This window comes from Oryzias melastigma, linkage group LG4, assembly GCF_002922805.2.
Source record: "Oryzias melastigma strain HK-1 linkage group LG4, ASM292280v2, whole genome shotgun sequence".
Lineage (NCBI taxonomy): Eukaryota > Metazoa > Chordata > Actinopteri > Beloniformes > Adrianichthyidae > Oryzias > Oryzias melastigma.
Window position 1 is genome coordinate 4,932,881 of NC_050515.1, and position 19,009 is coordinate 4,951,889.

The 19,009-nt window shown below is 39.0% G+C and overlaps 1 protein-coding gene and 2 long non-coding RNA genes across 3 annotated transcripts; 1 reads left to right on the plus strand and 2 right to left on the minus strand.

Moving 5' to 3' along the window:
- Positions 1-244: 244 nt before the first annotated feature.
- On the minus strand, positions 245-5,301 carry LOC118598645. Its single transcript, XR_004947710.1, has 2 exons — positions 5,164-5,301; positions 245-479 (listed from the first exon to the last, which is right to left on the minus strand). It is a non-coding gene; the product is annotated as an uncharacterized LOC118598645 (long non-coding RNA).
- On the plus strand, positions 2,293-10,523 carry LOC112137022. Its single transcript, XR_002917468.2, has 3 exons — positions 2,293-2,346; positions 2,890-5,321; positions 6,542-10,523. It is a non-coding gene; the product is annotated as an uncharacterized LOC112137022 (long non-coding RNA).
- A 272-nt stretch (positions 10,524-10,795) lies between these two features.
- LOC112136841 (heterogeneous nuclear ribonucleoprotein A0) lies at positions 10,796-12,230 on the minus strand (the record flags this gene model as incomplete). The annotated part of the gene is given in 1 exon segment (XM_024258762.2): positions 10,796-12,230. A coding segment is annotated over 1 exon segment (1,190 nt), but the record flags the coding sequence as incomplete, so codon positions are not given.
- Between the last annotated feature and the right edge of the window lie 6,779 nt (positions 12,231-19,009).

A 19,009-nucleotide genomic window follows, 5' to 3' on the forward strand; every position in this document is an offset into this window, starting at 1 on the left:
GTGTCTCCAGAAGGAGCTGGTCAGCTGATCTAAGGCATCGGGCCGGCGAATAAGGAGAAAGCAGCTCAGAGAGGTATAAGGGGGCCAGGTGCAGCCAGGGGACTAACAGCAGGTAGTGGGGCGCTATAAAGAAGCCAAGGCGCCCGCTGGCCATCATGGGCAGCTTTTGGCCACTGGAACCGCCCACTTCCGGTGGTGCATGTCTGGTTAGCCTCACAGGTTTTTATTTATTTATTTTTTTTTAAATTGCCATGAGTTTTATGTAGAAAGCGTACCCGTAGCACCACGACAAGCCCCAGCGACAGGGCGTACTGGTTGATGTTGAGTTTGGAGACGTCAAACACGGCTTTGTTCTTCATCAGGTGGACAGAGCGCAGGTAGGAGACAAAACAGCGCTGAGCCCGCTCCTTCTGCTCCTTCTCCTGTGCCAGGAAGGCCTCCAGCTTCTGCTGGACGCTCTGCAGCTTCTCGGGGTTCACCTGAAACGACACAGAGGTCATCCTTAAAAGGCGGGAAACTGGGAAACAATCATGCAGGTCTGAAGGAGAGCAACAAATGATACGATTGACACAATCACAACGTGCTCTAACCTGGACAGGCTGCACGTTACCATGGTAACTGTCCGAGTACCTCATCTCTATCATTCATGTCAAAACAAATGTTTGTCTAAATGTGACCTCAGACCAAAGATGCATTTCTGTTCATTTTTTAATTCAGAATATTCCCAATTTCATTGAGGAAAAAACATTTTCCTACTTTCAAATTTTCATTTCCTCCTTAACCCTTTACCATCAGTTTTAGCTCCTGTGTTAATATTCTTTCCATTACCGTAACTCTTAAATCATTTATGCAATCAATGTAATTCCAGTGGATTCTAGAGCAGAGAAAATCAGCTTTGCACTGATCTGCAACACATTACTAGCATGTTGCATGACGGTGCAAATCTGATCCGAAGAGCCGCTTTTTCAGAATCAGAGGATTCACTTTGAGCACAAACGGTCGAGGAGTACGTCAAGATCATGTGTTATTCAGGTGTCAGCGGTGACATCTCCCGTCTTAAAGGGTTAACTGGAGGTGGTTGAGGGCATCAGGTGACCACTAGGGGGCGTACTAAAGAACAGACTGAGATTTCTCTCACTGTAAATGACAATAGAAGTTCAAAATCTCATTTATTTAAATATTCAGCCTTTTAGAAAAAAGCTAAAAATGGCTGCTGTCCTATGACTGACATGTGACTCTCAGCCATCAGCTCTGGCGTGGTTGTCTGTTTACTCCATTTTTTGAACGATTTGATTAAATACCTGGAACGCTGAAACATCCAAATCAAACAAGCCCCGAACCAGAGGGTCACATGACCTCAGATTACGTCCAATTGAATACAGACACTAACACATTGGCCCAATAAATAAAAAATATTCCCTAAAATATGCATCGAAGTCCCACTCCGATCATCTTTTGATCAATTTTAAAACTGTTCTTATGATTTTTAATTATGATTGTGCCGATTTTAGCCTTTTTTCTTTACCTTCGTTTTCTTGAACAAAGTATCTGCAGAGCAGCAAGAGTTCATTAGAACTTCACCTCTGAGTTGTGGGCGGGACTATTAGAGTGGAGCGACCCCACCCTAACTTCCCATCACCCATCTGTTTACAACACTGCCCTAATCACAAAAAGTAGAATTAAATAGTTTTTACAGAGCAAATCTGAGTAGATCACAACATATTGAAAATGGGGGAAAGTTATATGTATTAACAGTTATTTAAATATTTTTCAGATATATTCCAAGTTTTTATGGCTTTAAATTCTTTCAATTCCTGAGAGGTTCACTGTATTTTTTTAACTTTCATTCATGAAAGAAGGGTTTCAGGTAGGTATGTTTACATTTCTGTGTATGGAATTTGGGTAAAAGAAAAATAAATAAGCCCCCTATTTTCTTCTGTGGGAGATACAGCATTTATCGGGATAATATTTATATAATAATTTGAAAGTAATTTCTCTTATTCTATTACTAAAAACGATATGCATAGGGTAATGTCTTTATTCTAATCTTTTGCATGAGTTTCATTCTAATATTTTTTAAAAAGTTAGAGCTCAGCCCGTTTGTAGCTTTTGTAGTTCTTGAAAAATATTCAAATGAAAACCAAGGAAAATATCTGAAGGTCTTTTGTTTCCACAAGTTAGAGATGATGATTTTCCAAAAATAGAAATATGTAGAGAAAAGACAGTCAATGGTTTGAAGAGGGTCTCAGGACCACATTCTCAGGACCCAGGCGTTTTTAACACAGCACCTCCTACAGGGTGGAGTTTACTTTATTTTCTGGAAACTTTAAGAGACCCATTGCACACGTGAGTAGGAAGAATAAAAAATGATCTAAGTGCTTCTAAAAGATAAACAACTAGGTCATTCACATAAATCTTAAAATATAAAAAGTAAATTATAAATACATTTCTTTTTTTAGAAACATAAACAGTGATGTCTATATTTAATTTAGCTAAGCTTTTATCCAAATAATGTTGTTTGTGCAAAAATAAAGTCATGATGGTTTATTAGCAATACGTCTTTTAGTACTTTACAACATACTTAATGTTTGTATTTTTCCATCTATGTGTTATCATTTTCTTTTGTGTAAATCATTAATATTCTACCATTATAACCCAAATATAGTCTACAGAGGGGCAAACAAAATGTTTACTGAGCAAAGTCAAGTATGTATTGATTGATATAGATTTTACTATTTTGTAATGTAACATACAAACTTGATTTATTGCTATTACCCAATAATATTACTTTTTATAATAATATGAAGTATTAATGCTGTGTTGCTCAGAACTAAATTCAGAACTAAATTACTCTTCAGTTTAAATTTGACTGGTGTATTTTTTTTCCAGATGGATACAATAATTCAAAAGAGGAAGTCTCTAGATGAAACAGTGTGTTGAATGCTGCAGCAATGATCACTGCCCATTTTGTTCTACAAATTATTTCCAACCAACAAGTTTACAAAAGGTTCAAATTCTTTATCAAAAACTCTGCAACTTTAAAACTAATACATTGGAACTGTTACAAAACATTTCTAAGAGCACAATATTTATTTCACCAAAGTAGATGAATTTGACAGAGGATTGGTATAGAATTGAAAAAAGCAGAGATACTCCCCAAGTAGAAATTCTTTTTTTCATTTGAAAAAAATGTTCTATTTATTTCCTTTCCTTTATACAGCTGTGATTTCTTGTACAGAAGACAGCTATTAGGTGGTTACAAGATTGTTTTGTCAGCCTAATGTGACGCCTAATAAATGCACGTTCTTCTCATTAAAATGTAACTCTTAATAAAAGTTATTCTTCCCACCGCAGCAGATCCTGTTTAATTTTCCAGATGTTCTGGTTATTATTTCATTTTCTGGCATTTATTATATTCCATTTTTATTTCATTGTGAAATACATGTGTTTCTTATTGAGAATGTGTTAAATTAGTCCACCACTATGGAGTCCACGAGTGGACTCCATTCCTGTCCCAGTCTGGGTGGGCGCCGTGGCGATGTTCCTTTGACCGAGCTGGCTCCTGGTATGATAGAATCCTCAATACCATCTCCTCACAGCAGAGCCAAGCCTTAAGTTTATTTTACAAGTTGTTTTTATTTATTTATTTATTTTTTTTTTAAGTATTCATTGTGTGTGGGGTCATGGGTGTATGTGTTGGGGGGGGGGGGCTTTTTGTGTGTGAAGGGTGGGTTGGGCTTTTACCGTGTATGTTTTGTTTTTAAATGCTAAGCGCTTTGTGTTGCTCCGAGTATGAAAGGCGCTTTTATAGATAAAGTTTTATTTGATTTGATTGATTAGTGCAACAGAATATGACAAAATGTAAAGACGAATTTATACTTTGAATCCCAATATTCTGAACTTCTTCTTCTAGGTGGTAGGAAAATACCGGACTTAACTCTCTATCACCAGTTAAATTAAACAAAAAGAAATCAGTTTGGATTATCTAACCAAATGTTTCAATAATCTATATGTACTGAATTATATTTCCACTGAAAAACCCTGGTGCCTAAAGAGTTACAAATAAATGTATAATTTACGAAAAACATTAGAAAGAGAAAGAATGGAAGAGGGGGTGAAAGGGGAAGGAAAAAGAAAACAGAAAAAGAAAACAAAAATGAACCTGCTGCCCCGCAAGGTCCTTCAGTATTGGATCAAGCCTGGAGGTTGTGGGGACAGTGTGGTGCTAGTGGCCTGTGACACTTGGACGTGGGGGGAGTGCTAGTCGACTGCGCTGAGTCCGCCTTCGACCGCGCTTAAGTCAACCTTTCGCACGTATGTCTGTGATCTCACTGTATGTATGTGACGTCAGCAATGTCCAGCCAGGCTTGATCCAACAGTGCGATTGTCGCTGACTGCTATTTATACCCCACCAATCATCACACCTGTAAAGTCATGGTTTTAACTCCGGTGTTTTTTTTTTTGGCAAATTCGAATTGTACGCTATATGGTTGTTACCTGTAAATAAAATATGAAGAAAAATACATATAATTTTAAATGTTTTTTCCTTTACAAAGATACATGTTTAGCCGCAGTGCATGCTGGGAAACGTGACGTGTGACGCCTAGGCTGACCAAGATGGCGGCTTAAGCGGACTTTAGTTTAGACTTTAGACTTTCAGACTTTAGTTTTCAACCTGTTGCGCCAAAACTTTTTAAATGTTTTTAAAACGCTACTTTTGAAATTCTTACTGTTGTAGACCAAAAAGGAAACAAAATCAACTGTTCCATGCTATCGCTAAGGAGAGCAAAGCCATGGCTAGCAGCAGCAGTGCTGTTAGCGGTGCGGGACATGACTACACCCAGAAGGCTAATGCTGAACAAGACACGGTCATCCCGGATGAAGAAGAGTCTCCACTCCTGTCTATTTCTACTGAGGGGACTCCATGTAAAGAAAAGCTTCAAAAAAAGCGCAACTTGCAACACCTCGAGGTGAGAGGAGAAGCAGCGGTTGTGATAATGACATCGTTGATGTTCTTTCAAACCTGATTAACACCGGCTTTGATGCCACGGAGAAACTGATTCATGACAACTCGCTAAAAATTGAGGGCATCGCTTGGGAAGACTGATAGAAAACGAGAACAAACCGAGAGGAATCATTCTCCAGTTTTCGTCCAGAACCTACCGAGACGCCGTGTGGAAAGCCGCGAAAAAGAATCCCATCCTACAGGAGCGCCATCTACGGCGGAGCGGGAAAGCAGAGCATCGCCGAGGCTTTGGTCCAAGCAGCTAGAAGAGAGGGGAAAGTCGCCTACTACGCGGGTGGGCGTGGCTACATCAATGGTAAAGAGGTCGTCCTTCCCAGAGCTGAGACTGACAGAACTAACTGTATCCCGAGCAGCTTTTTGATTAACATGTAAACATAACTCTTATTTTGATCTCGCGTGTTCTGCCAGTTATTAGTTTACTGAGGAATTTTAGGCTATTTTGGAGTTTAGCTAGTAATGAACCCTTCCGCTCTCCTTAGCTTGTTTACATTAAAAGTGGGGTCATCTGGACCCCACAAGAAAGTGCGCTGAACTTTTTTCTATCATTTATTTTTGAGTTTCACGAATGTCCATGGCAGACATAAATCCCTGTTCCCCTTTGTCCACATTTGTCATGGAAGGAATCACACATCAATATGAGGTTGGAGTCATCTGGACCCCAAAGAGAGCAGAAGGGTTAAACAAGGAGTTAGCTTTTTGAATAAATCAGCATCCACTATTTTTACCTACTAAAAGGTAGCAATGGAAAAAAAAAATCACATTTTGAGAGGGGCTAGTTTCTTTTCACATTTTTGCTTTTGATCGTCCCAAAAACGGGAGAATTCATATTTATTATTTTTAAAAAATGGTAATGAATTATCCAAATTTCTTAAAGGCTAAAGTAAATCCATGTGGCTCCTTCTAGGTTTTGATCGGTATAAAACAAGTCCAAATGGCTCTTTTACTGTTAAAGGTTGCCAACCCCTGGTCTAAGTGCAGATGATATTGAAGTTAACATTTTTCCTTCTTCACAACAGATCATAAATCTATTTATATTAAATTATCTGAGACTAGGTCCCAAAAAAGGAAAGCTTATTGGATTCTAAATAACTCACTACTTAAACAGGACACAGTACAACAAAAGGTTTCAGAATTAGTCTTTTATTTTTTTATAATCAAAGTAAAGAAGAAAACTGTTATGGTAAGACCTGGGAACTTTTCAAATTTGAAATTACCACTTTTTTTTTTTGAAAGCCTAGTTCAGATTTAAATAAAGCCAGAAAAACTGAAGAAAGTAAAGTTAATCATGATATTATGCGACTCTACTCTTTCAGAAAATGAAGTTCTTTCCTCTATTAACCATCTTAAAAATAACAAGTCTCGATGACTCAGATTACTCACACCTGGTTTCTGGTGATAGTTTTATATCATATACCAAAATAAAAGCTGGCTTTTGCCCTCCCTCTGACTGATTCTTGCCAGAGTTGTTACCCCTGTTCTTATACTGATTCAAGTCATGTCCAACCTGCTGGCCAGAAATATTGGACGAGCTGTTCTACTGGTAATCTAGACATGTACGACGGGTTCAGCAGAATACAGAACCGGCCTCCAACACAGAGCCTGTGGTGAGTTTAGAGCCGCTGGCTAGCATGCTAAGCTTTACATTACTTGCTAGGCTAGTACAGATGGAAGTAAAAGGCTCAGAAATGATTATTAGTAATGTAATCGGCGGCCTTATAAGTATACGTTTTATATTTATTTCTCGTAAGGCTTCTTAGTGCACCGCTGATCTTTTCAATCCTGTTGGTACAGTCCATAAACCCTGAATGGTACAGTCCATTCTGCTACCGCTGCAGAAGCCGCCACCCACTCCCCTTGCCCTCAAACCTTTTGTTTTCTTTATTTTTATTTCTTTGTTTGACACCGGAGGTGGACTGGCGAGTCCACAGACGTGCCACGTTGGTCCACAGCTTCAGTCTGCTTCATGAATCACAATCACTGAAAACACATTAAAGAGTGCTGTTTTATCCATTCAACAGCAGAGGGCGCTAATCAAGTGATGCCAGGCGTTTTGAAGCTGAAATAAAAATACAAAACGTTTTTTTTTCTATTTTGATTTTCTCGTTTTGAATTTTACCATGGTTCTACTATTTACCAATTAAAAAAATAATGATCAACTATTGCTCTTTTGTATTTACCTTTTTCAAAGACAAGAAAAATATAAGCAGCACATCTGACTGACTACATTTTTCCTTTTTATATTCAAATCTGTACTGTATACAATCAGGCAACATTTCCTGAAACAGGAAAATAAAATGAGTAGAAACTAAATTCTGCTGCTTCTATCACTATCCTAAATGTAATTTCAGCATTTTGTTTCCATTAAGACTTTCACTGTCAAAACACTTTAGACCCCAATTCACACATGTGAAACTGATTTATAATGAACTCCAGCATGAACAAACTAAATGCTTTTATTTTTCTCTTTTTTGCAGGTCTCTGGGAATACTATCCGCCAGAATTCCAGCATGATGCTGATTCTTCAGTGACTGTTTAAAGCACATTATATTAAGGGGAAAATGGGAATTACATGTACTTGTGCTAAATTCTTATTGAATACGCTTTTTGAAAAATATGATCAAGTCTTGGACATTTAGAATGTTACTTTCATTTTACTAAATTAAAAAGTCTTGCTCTAACACATTTTCCTGCTCCTTTCTAAGTAATTTTCTCTGTTCCAGGATGAACTCGAAGAGAGACATCAGATATCCAAAGAACACCCAGAAAATGATCTTTCACTGAGAATTCCCTTCACAGAAGCAGCATCATCATTTCTTGACAATGGACAAACACCGTTTCAGAGAACACATCAGTTTATTTTCAATAAACTTGTAAACATCAACCATTTTGTAAGTATTGAATGGTGAGAATCCACTTGGAGAGCCTGAAAGACATAAGTTTAAAAGTTAACCGAAGGATCCAGGTTATAGCACCTTTTACAAATCCAAAATTTGGAGCATCATGATAGAAAGAATCAAAGAGCCAGGACGGTGGAGCATTTAGATACAGACGGGACATTTCCCTTTTCTCTCCTTAAGTGAACAAACAAGAGTACCTAGCTAAAGGTAATGTGGCGGATGTAATGGTGAATAAACTCGATGGAGCTGATGGACATCCAACAGAAGTTGTATTTTATCTGAAGGGTGGGAGTTGGTGATCTGAAATGGAAGTTGTACTTTTGGACAACAGCAAGCTACAAGCTCCACGTTTCACTTGATTTCGATGCATTCACGCCAACTAAATCTATGTACGTCTTTGTTTTCCTTGTCTAAGCATCTGGCTCAAAACTGTTCTACTGGAAAGCTCAGTGTTGCTCGCCATTTTTATTACACTGGTAATGTTAGTGTGGTCAATAAGAACACTGCTGCATGGAGCAGCTTTTCTCCGCGGCACTGTCCGCTGATAAACCTCATCTATGAGGCTCGTTCTCCTTCAGAATTGCTGGATTTACGTTAATAAACGTAAACATATTTGTTATTGAAAACAATAACAAATATGACCACAGATTATTTGTAGTTCTGAAGGCGGCATGCAGCCAGCGCAGTGCCTATTTTCTGGCCCTGCCAAACATTACATTTTGTGGGAGGCTTTTGTTTGTTTCGTTAAACTTGGGGTCCTCTGTCAGTGTGTAGTCAACGAAATTTAACAACAGGCCTGCAGAGAAACCATCATTTGAATTTTCCACACTGCCACCAAGTGGACGTTCATTTACTGCAAGGAACTGAACAACTTCTCCAATTGTTTTTATATTATATTAATTTTTTATCAATTTGAGTGGACCCTCTTAGATTACTAATGGTTTCCCCTGTGACCTCTTTCTGGGAGATTTAGATCAGGATTTTGTATTTTTTTATGTGGCATTGACATTGACAATCTTTTGTTTCTTTGTAAATCTTTTGTCTTTTTACAGTGCCATTTTCCAATTATTGAATCTTTGTTTATTGAAAACCAAATCCCTGTCATTGTTTCCCCCAAATTTACGACACGGGAAACAAAAGCATGCATCAAGCTTTGCTGAATATTCCAGCCATGGTCTCCCACCATACCAGCCTGGGTAGAATGAGCGAGCGTTCTTACCAAAATTACGTCTGGGCAAAACCAGAGCTGTGGGCTGTGAAGATGTTAAAGTGTTCAAGTCTGAATTTACATCATCTGTCATCTGAGGATGAGAATTTGTTAAAATAACGAATGATCAAATAATTTCAGCGATTAAAAAGCCGACGAAAACTCTGAACAGTGACTAAGCTCAATTGGAAATTGCGTCTGAGCTTTACTGAGCCTGTGAGATCTACTGTGAGATCTGGAATGAAGCGTGAGGCCACGCCCTCTCATCCATCTACCAATCAGCACTAGCTGCTGCTATGAATGAGAGCCAGACAGAAGGAAGGAAAAAATTGTGGACAAGTATTACGGGGAGAAGTGCAGCCTCAGAGGGGGGTTGGACAGCTTTACCACGAGGCAACGAGGCCTCACGGGGGTGTCAGACAGGTGGACAGCTTTGCCTGATCACATGATGGAGGGGTAGCAAAGGTAGCACTCAAACACGTCCACCACGTATTTTTTTTATTTGCGCTGGCACAGTAAGTGTAGGTATAGGACAAACCCACGAGTAGGAAGGACTTAAAGAACTTCAGCCTTTTTTGATTGTAAAAAAAATTGATGTGAAAAACATTGCATTTAACTAGTTGATCTAAGAACACATCTATTTGCTGAGTCTTGAAATAAAAAAAACCTGAAATATTTAAAACAGAAGATAATATTTTGGGGCATAACAGTTTGCAGTTAACTGCAAGGGTTGACAACAAATTCAGAAAGAAAATTCAAAGGTTTTAAAAATTCGCAATCATACCAGGGTAGGTCCAATAACATCAAACCCAGACCTCACTTTGAAGGGGCCAGAGACCATTTACAGCTGGCTGCAGATTGCTGGAAGAGATCACATGACCAAGAGGTATTCCCCCTCCTTTACAGGAAGAGCAATTGGTCTTGGTCAAGGCCCATGGTCCACTGAGGGCGGTCAAAAGATCCAGGACCTGTGGGGCACAAGGTCCTGAGAGCACCAAGGCCTGGAACAGGTCTGTTAGTTGTCATTCCTAAGCTGAGCTTTTATCCAGTTAATAAAGGAGTCGCCATGCCAGGGGCTTCCACCCATCTTCTTCCGCTCATCTGACACCGGGTCATGGGGGCAGCATTCTAAGTAAGGATGCCAGGGTTTGGGGTGCTGAAGACCTCGCCTTCAACTGCCATCCTCATCGCATCAGCCCCTTCTGAGTTCTCCTGCAGGTGGTGGGACCCCTGGATAGCGATCCCAACTCACTTCTTCAGGCTTGAACTGACCAGGGCCTGTGGGAGGAGCCCGGTCACCAGGCTCTCAACTGCAAGTCCCAACCCCAGGCCTGGCTCCAGGGTGGGGCCCTGGTGACATCAATCCGGGCAACTTTAATAAATAAATAAAAAACTAAAACGTTAATAAATCACTTCTAATAAAAAGGTTTCTGAACCGCTCTTAGTCTGGCTCGTCACTCAGGACCTGTCCGCCTAGCAGAGGCAAAAGCCCAAGATCATTCGAGCACTCAAACCCGTCCACCACGTTAAGGTGGCGGTTCACGGAGGGTGTGTATGTTGTGGGTGGGTGTGTAAGTGTGTGTGTGTGTGTGTGTGTGTGTGTGTAGTGTGTGGGAGTGGGTGAATGTGTGTGTGCGTGTTTTTTTTGTTTTTTTTGTTTTTAGTTTTTTTTTTGTTTTTTTTTTGTGTTTTTTTTTTACATTTCATCTAACAATATTCACAATATAAGGTATAACAGAATAAACAATGTAAACATTCCTACAAATAAGCTAATAAAAAGAAGTCCTACAAATAAGCTAATAAAAAGAAGTCCTACTAATAAGCTAATAATAAAAATAAACATATATTCTCACTCTAAAAAACAACCACACTCTCCTTGTGTGGGTTCATAACAGAAGGGTCCCGAGGGTCTACCAGCCCCCGGTGTAAGGAGCAGTGCTCTGGCCGCCGAAAAAACTATTGTTTGGGCCATAGCCAGAGTAGGACTGTCCGTAGCCGTTGTAGACATTCCAGCCTCCAGAAAGATTTCCATGACCACAATGGCCACATGTGTATGTGCCGCTGTATCCCCCGTTATCATAAAATCTGGCGTCATTTCCATAACTATAGTATCCGCCATAAGAGCTTCCCTGGTTGTAATACCCGGCTTCGTGAGAGCCGCCGTTACCATTTTGATTTCCCCCCATGACTCTTGGTGTTGTTGCATCTTCTCCCTGCATCTCTTGTTTAGTTAAAGCTTTCTTCACTTCAACTCTGTGTCCATTTACTTTGTGGAACTTCACAAGTGCAGCTTTGTCTGCTGCTGAGGGATCTGTGAAGAGCACAAAGCCAAATCCTCGGTTCCTGCCGGTCACCATGTCTACCATGATTTCAGACTTCTCGACTTGACCATACTGAGAGAAATATTGGGTGAGGTGGAGCTCAAAGATGTCGTTCTTCAAGCCACCAACAAATATTTTCCTCCCCATGGCATTGGCAAGAGGTTCAGGCTTGTTACATTGCGGTTTTTCACAAGCCTGTTTAACTTCCGTCGTGTTCACGTTGACTGTGTGTGAGCCGCCGTATCCCTTGTTATCATTAAATCCATTTCCAGAGTCATGGTGTCCCTGGTAGGAATACCCGGCTCCATGTGAGCCGCCGTATGCCCCGTTAGTGTTATTTTGGGGATAATATCTGCCAGTGTAGTCATTTTGGTTTCCCCCTATGACTTTCTGGGTTGTTCCACCTTCTCCCTTTATCTCTTGCTTAGTCAAAGCTTTCTTTACTTCAACTTGGTGTCCATTGACTGTGTGGAACTTCACAAGCGCAGCTTTGTCTGCTGCTGAGGCATTTGTGAAGTGCACAAAGCCAAATCCTCGGTTCTGTTGGGTCTCCAAATCTACCATGATTTCAGACTTCTCGACTTGACCATACTGAGAGAAGTATTCAGTGAGCTGGAACTCAAAGATGTCGTTCTTCAAGCCACCAACAAAGATTTTCTTCTCCATGGCACGGGCAAAAGATTCGGGCTCTTTAGATTCTTTTTTTGCAACAGCCCGTTTAACTTCCACTGCGGTCCCGTCTACTGTGTGTGGTCTTGCAGCCATGGCTGCGTCGGCCTGCTCCGGTTTGGCGTAGGTGCGCCCGGAGGCGCTCCTTGAGGGGGGGGTACTGTGGGGTTTTGAGTTGGGTTTATTTCTTTTTACTTTCACCTTCTTCTCATTTCAGGTGTTTTTTCTTTCCACCTGTTTCTCATGCCCTCTTAGTGGATGCACCTGTGTTTAATTATCTTGCTTGTATATAAGTTGTATGTTTTCCTTCAGTCTTTGCCAGTTCGTCTTGCCTTCTAGACAAATACCACGAGCCTTCCTCATTATCTTTTGAGAAGATAATAAATTTCGTTGTTTTTGGAACTTCCTCCTGCGCCTCTGCGTTTGTGTCCTCCCTCACCCCTGACACATCACCTGTGTTTGAATGTAAATGTGTTTAGAAGCTCGTGTGGTGATGAAGCTCCAGCTGTGTGGAGCAGTGATGGAGGAAGGTCTCGTTATAGACTGTGAGTGTTTGCACTTGGATCCTCTTTTCTTCATGTTCTGATGGACTTTTTTCTCATGTTCTTCATCTGTTTCCAGTATGAGTTGGTTGTGCTTTTAATCTACCACTATTTTACACCAATATATTTTTTATACAACTGCATTTTTACTGACTGTTATTGTGTTTTAATGTGTCTCTAATTTATTAACTATTTTTAAGTCCTTTTAATCCGGGGCCTTTCAGAGTTTACTAAACAGTAGTTTTAGATGTCCTTTCTCGAGCTGTTCTTCAGTGTGTCCTTTTACTTGCAGTTTTCCCCTTTTATATTGTTGTGATCAGTTTTAGGGCCAGTTGTATTTTAAGTGTTGTGTTTTCCAGCTCTGAGTTTGTACTAAAACTACTGTCGGTTGTGTTCCTTTATTCCGTTCAAATAAACCTTTGAAATCTGCTCCTGCTTCATCCAGTTCATTCTCCTCCTTTTCCACTGTGCAGTCTCATTGTTGTATTCACCTGTGACCCGTTTTAGAACTTTATTTACAAATATGACCAAACAGATGGGCCGTCTAAGGGCAGGCTTGTTGGAGCAGATGAGAAAATTACATTTGAAAAAGATATTTGTGATGTAGAAAGTTCACTGGTTGGGTCACAGAGCTCCCTGCTCCACATCCACATGCAGACAAATAAAAACCCCAACATGCCATTGATTGAGCTCCTCAAACCCCTCTGATATTACATGTTAAATGCACACATTTTAAATCAATATTCTGAACAGCTAAAACGTTCTTCTACTAGAAGGTGGCAGTACAGAACAGCAGGAACAGAATCAGGGTCCATCCAGATCTAATTCTAAAATGAAATGTTAACGTACAGCAGGATGACATGAATACTAGAACGAGCTTCAGCAGGAAATGAGACAACAAATGACTGAAAACTATTCCAAGATCAAATAAAGCCGCTGGGCGCTTTGCAGACACAGTCGGGGGTGTAGATGTCATACAAGCAGGTTTTACTTTGGGACATTTTGTCTTCTGTAAACCCTCAAATCAATCAGATCAGGTAGATTTGGTCAGCCGATAAACCATCAAATCCACTGGAAACATTTGATTTTCTGTTAAATCAATTATAAATATAATCTCTGAACATTGTTAGAATTACATTTTGGAAAATAAAGATGGGATATGTCTTCAGAAACAGCAAGAGGATGGTCCAGAATTTAAGTCAACATTGCAAAATATCATATTTTTAAAGAAGTAAACATCTTTTTCCATCATGCAGTTACCATTACAGCTGCCTGAACCTGCAAGAACAAACATTTCAGCCACATCAGGTCAGGAAGTGAAACAAAAACCATGAGGCCGAGTCAGTGGAATTAAGATCTTTAATGTGAGTCTCGCCTTCAAACATCGTCTTACATTTTTATTGTTTCAGTTACAGGAAGAGCAGCTACAGGTGGAGCGGAACAGAGCAGAGGTTCCCAAACTGCAGACGGGAAGAAGGAAAGACATAACTGATGCTGAGAGTATTCAGACATTTACAGTTACACTCTAAAGGCCTTTTGACAGATTGCTCTGATATGAGGCTTCACTGTTGGAGGTGGGAGGGTTTGGGAACCGCTGTTCTGAGACGGAGCCCCCGACTGGGCCAGGTTTCAACGAGTCTAACAGAGTGAGCAGCACAGAGGTCAAAAAAGAACACCACAAACGGTGGACAGAACATTCAGGTACGAAGTGAGGCTCCTTCAGACCAGGAGACAGAAAGGTCAGCTTCATTTAGCCATGATTCAGTCCAGAACGCTTCTTCACACATCCAGAGAAAAACCCAGAAACACCTTACTTTCTTTGTGTTGTTGAAAACAGGATGGAGACACAGACAGAAACAGAAAACTCTTAATGGAGAATCCAGAGATGCTTTTCTAAATCCCACAGAATGAATTAATAAACATCAAGAACCACTTCAGTGAGAGCTTCTCCAACAGCAGCCTCAAACAGTGCTTCTTTAAAAATACAAGTGGGTCTAAATCAAAAGGGGACAGCAGTTTGTTAGAAAGAGGACTCTACCTGCTCAGAAACCAGGAGGAGTCACCATGAGAAGCTGCTGAGGGCAGCTCTTGACCACACCAAACCAAAGTACTGATGGACTCCATTTCAAATGCACCTAAAATAAAATATAAGAGCCCAGACTTCTAGTGATGGCAAAGAGCTGGAATAAACATACTGTATTTGAATTCACTTTATTGGACATTGCACATTAGCCAATGTTAAAAAATGCGCTGAATCGATTCCCTCCTGAAGCAGGCCTTTAGATCTGCAATGAGAACCAAATGCAGGACATCACAAACACTAGACGAACAGCGTTTTCTACAGGAAACGTGACTGCTGAAAATCTGAGCTTGGAGCTGAAGACGCTGCAGACGATAATAACAGGCTCAGACGGCTGCAGTCGCAGGTTAGGATGTCAATACAGAGAAGCTGCTTAGAATTTGAGGATGACAAACTAACAGTGTTGCTTAAATGCAGATTTGGCGTGTGCTGTGGTTTAGCCATGCAGAGCTAAGAGTGAGCACAGGACTTGATGTTAGTCACTGATGTAGTCTGAAAACAGACAGAAGCTCGTCTCGACTGCAAGCTGGTCATCAGACAGCTTGTGTTTGCTTTTCTCATCAAAGTAATTTAGAGATGTTAGCACTTTACAAATGGATGGATTTGAGAGCTTGATGGTAGAAGCTGATGTCAGTCTCTGGAGAACAAGTTTATCTTTCTGCTGAAGGTAGTAAACAACAGGAATCTTGGGTAGATGGATTAGTGGTGAAGTGTCAGGCTTTTTCCTTGAAGGTCTTGATAACATTATAACTTCTGACCCGATCAAGAATAGAGATATCAGTGCAGGGGTGTCAAACTCAATCGCACAGGGGCCAAAATCCCTTAGGTCGCGGGCCAAACAGGATAAATATTTACTGAACATTCTAAAATTACATTTTTAAAACTGTACATTCTTTACATAATTATGAACTAGATATTAGCATTACCCGTGATAATGCTAGTGTGAATGCTGTAAGCTGAATTTGGCTGCTGATGATGCTAGTGCTGATAGATGAAAACAATTAAGATGATAACCAGCTAAAATATTAGCTAAATACCAAACTATCCAAAAAAACTTTTTTTAACTTAGGTTAGCCAAAACAGCCGGCATGTAGGGTTAGGGTTATTTCCCATCAACCCTGTGTTTACACTCTCTCTTGCTAGCTTACAGCCCCTCACACCATCAACCTAACATTTGTGGTCATCCAGTAACATCCAGTGGTACAGTTCTGATGAAGCTCAGATGAGGAAAACAAAGACGTTCATGTTATATCATGATATAGTTTTTTTCATACTGTGCGATAACAATATATATATCACAATATAAATCAAAAACTATATTTGTCAAATCTGAATGCTCTGTGGCTCATAAAAGCAATGTGTAATGATCAGCATGTTATTTAGATTTCAATATGCATTTCCTATCACACTAAACATAACAGATGCAACATGATGCCACATTTAAACAAAGAAAAATAAATAACAAAAAGCAGAGATTTGACAAGCACAACTGAAAGTTAAAGCAAAAGTTTTCAAGAAGAAATCTACCAGCAAAACACATTTTTACCAGCAAAATGATAATACCATTTTATACAGAAGTAGCTAAGGCATGTTACTTTGGGACTTTTTTCTGATTTTTTCAAGAAGAATAAACTGCATAAAAATAATTTATTAATGGTATGAACACATCTTTCTTTTCATTTAACTGTGAACTCAAGTTCAGACGTGGAGAACACAAGGACAGATTTACTAGAGACTTCCTAGTTCTGCCTCCAGGTGATCACATTTTATATAAAAAAACAGTATAATGTTTTGGATTATTGTTATTGTATTTCATTGACCTTATAGCTGCACCTTTAAGGGGCGGAGCATTCAGCAAGAATATCGTTATCGTTTAATCGCTCGCTTTTCATGGATCCGTTTGCATACAAGTAAATGCATCAGAATGGAGCCGAGCAGGGAGACTAGTCTACTGCAGAGGTCTGTAACCTGCAGCTCCAGATCCACATGTTCTCTTTCATCTCTCCATGGTGGATCCTCGGACAAACATAGAATAACTCATGGAGACTGCTGACCCAGACATGTCGACCGTCAGAGTCAGCAGCTCCTGATAATGGCTGCCTAATCTAATTTTATATGCAAAGAAAAACTTTGGTAAAAAGTTTGATCTTTTATGAGTTCAAATCACAGATTATCTTATACTGCACAACACTGATTAATAGCTGTTCAGAGCTGAACTGAGATGATCATGTTTGGCACATAGCAAGTTTTACTTTGAAAATAAGTTAAAAAAAACATTTCTAGAGATGCTGGGTTCTTTTTATAATTTTGCTTTTGTTTGTGCCAAAAAAATAGACATCATTCATATTTATTATTTTTTTAAAAAGACGATCATGAATGTAAATCCAAATTTCTTAAAGGTTAAAGTAAAACTATATGGCTCCTTCTAGGTTTGGATCAGTAGAAAGAGAGATTTCACTGTTAAAGGTTCCCGACTCTTGATCTACTGACTGCAGCATCTACATCTCAGTGACGAGCTTTATCTGTCATTTTTCTTTTGCTCCTGAATTCCAACAATTTGAATACAGAAATAGTCTCTACTTACTTATCGCATATGTCCTACATCATGAGAAACATGCTACAAGAACATGTTAAAAACACAACTATTTTCATCAGAGTGGGTCTTTTAAGTCTTAAAAGTTCTGGGGGGAAAAAAACCTTTTGTACCTCGACTCCACATCATTCCTGTTTAACAGACTCTCCTGCGGTTACATCAAGGACAATTTGTCGTTGTTACCATCGTACAGAAACCTTTAGGACTCGGGCCTAAGATTAACCATTGCTGGACCACTGCTGCACTAAAGACGCATTTTTGAAGGACTCCTACAATCAGAAGTCTTGTTGGTCATAGGTCAGTCCAGGCTACTCACCTAACAGGTGGGCAGTCAATGGGTGCCACCAGTACAGCGCCCATTGACTAGCCTCAGCACTACACCTGGTCAACCAGCCAGAACTCCTTACCTCCAGACCTGTCATACTTTTTCACTTTTAGTTGGAATATTGAAAAGTCATTTATTATCTTGATAAATTACCATGCCATGTACCTAGAACTATAATGCTATGCTAGAAAAAGCCTTTCACTGAAGCGTGAATGAACATATTCCTCTCACCATACAATAGCTAGAATTGTAGATGGCTGAATGGCATTACATGTCTCTTTATACAATTGATCATTCTTTGAGCAACTTAATTCCATAACTAACCTGTTATTTTAAAACTCCATCTATTTTTTCAAGACCAGAAAATAATTAATCTGCAACGGAAATGCAGATAATAATTCTCACAATTCAGAGCAACAACACAACACCTATATGTCAGTTAAAGACATATAGGTGCGGTCATGGTGTATTTTCCCTTAGAATTAGGATTTTCTAAATTTAGATTCATTTTTCTTTATTGCATCTTTAAAACCGGGTCAGTTTCAGCAGATTTTCTGTTTACATTTCTTTTTTACCCACATTCAAAGACCTGAAACTGTAGATGTCATTTTCCTCTTTTTTTTGTTAAACTGACAATGTGTTCTTCAAAGTGATTTAAAAAAAATGTAAATTGTTAAAAAAAAAACAAAAAAACAATTCAGTTTTAATTACAAATTTTTCTTGTAAATTCCCCAGCCACTTTGGATAATTCAAGTTTATAAAATGAAAAAGCTTCCTTGTATTATATTTTTTAAAATTTAAAATTATAAGTCCAACATGTAATATTTCACAATTATGATTTAGTTCTCAAGCAATCCCACATCTTTTCCCATTTTTTAAAACATCAATGTTTCCACTTAAATAATACCTTAATCTTTCTAAGTTAATTGTTTCAGAAATCAAAGTTTTCCACATTCAAACTGTAGGGGCTTCATTACAAATATGAAGCCCCTACAGTTTGAGGTTAGTATTATAGTCGATTTAAGTACCTGGCTCCAGTATGATCTTAAAAAATTGAGCCTATTCAATGTTTGCAGCTCAGAGTAGAATCTGGATATAAATCGCCCACTTTTTTTGACAATCCAAAACAGTTTGTTCAAGTTGGTATATAAGTCAAATAAAACTAAATATATCATTTAAAAATCTAAATATTTAGTTTAAAAGTAAATATTTGGTTCTTAACTATATTTTTAGAATGGATCTAAATATATGGTTAAAAACTAAATATTAACTTAAAACGAAACATATAGTTAACATATAGTTAAAAACTAAATATTTAGTTTAATACTAAACATTTAATTTTTAACTAA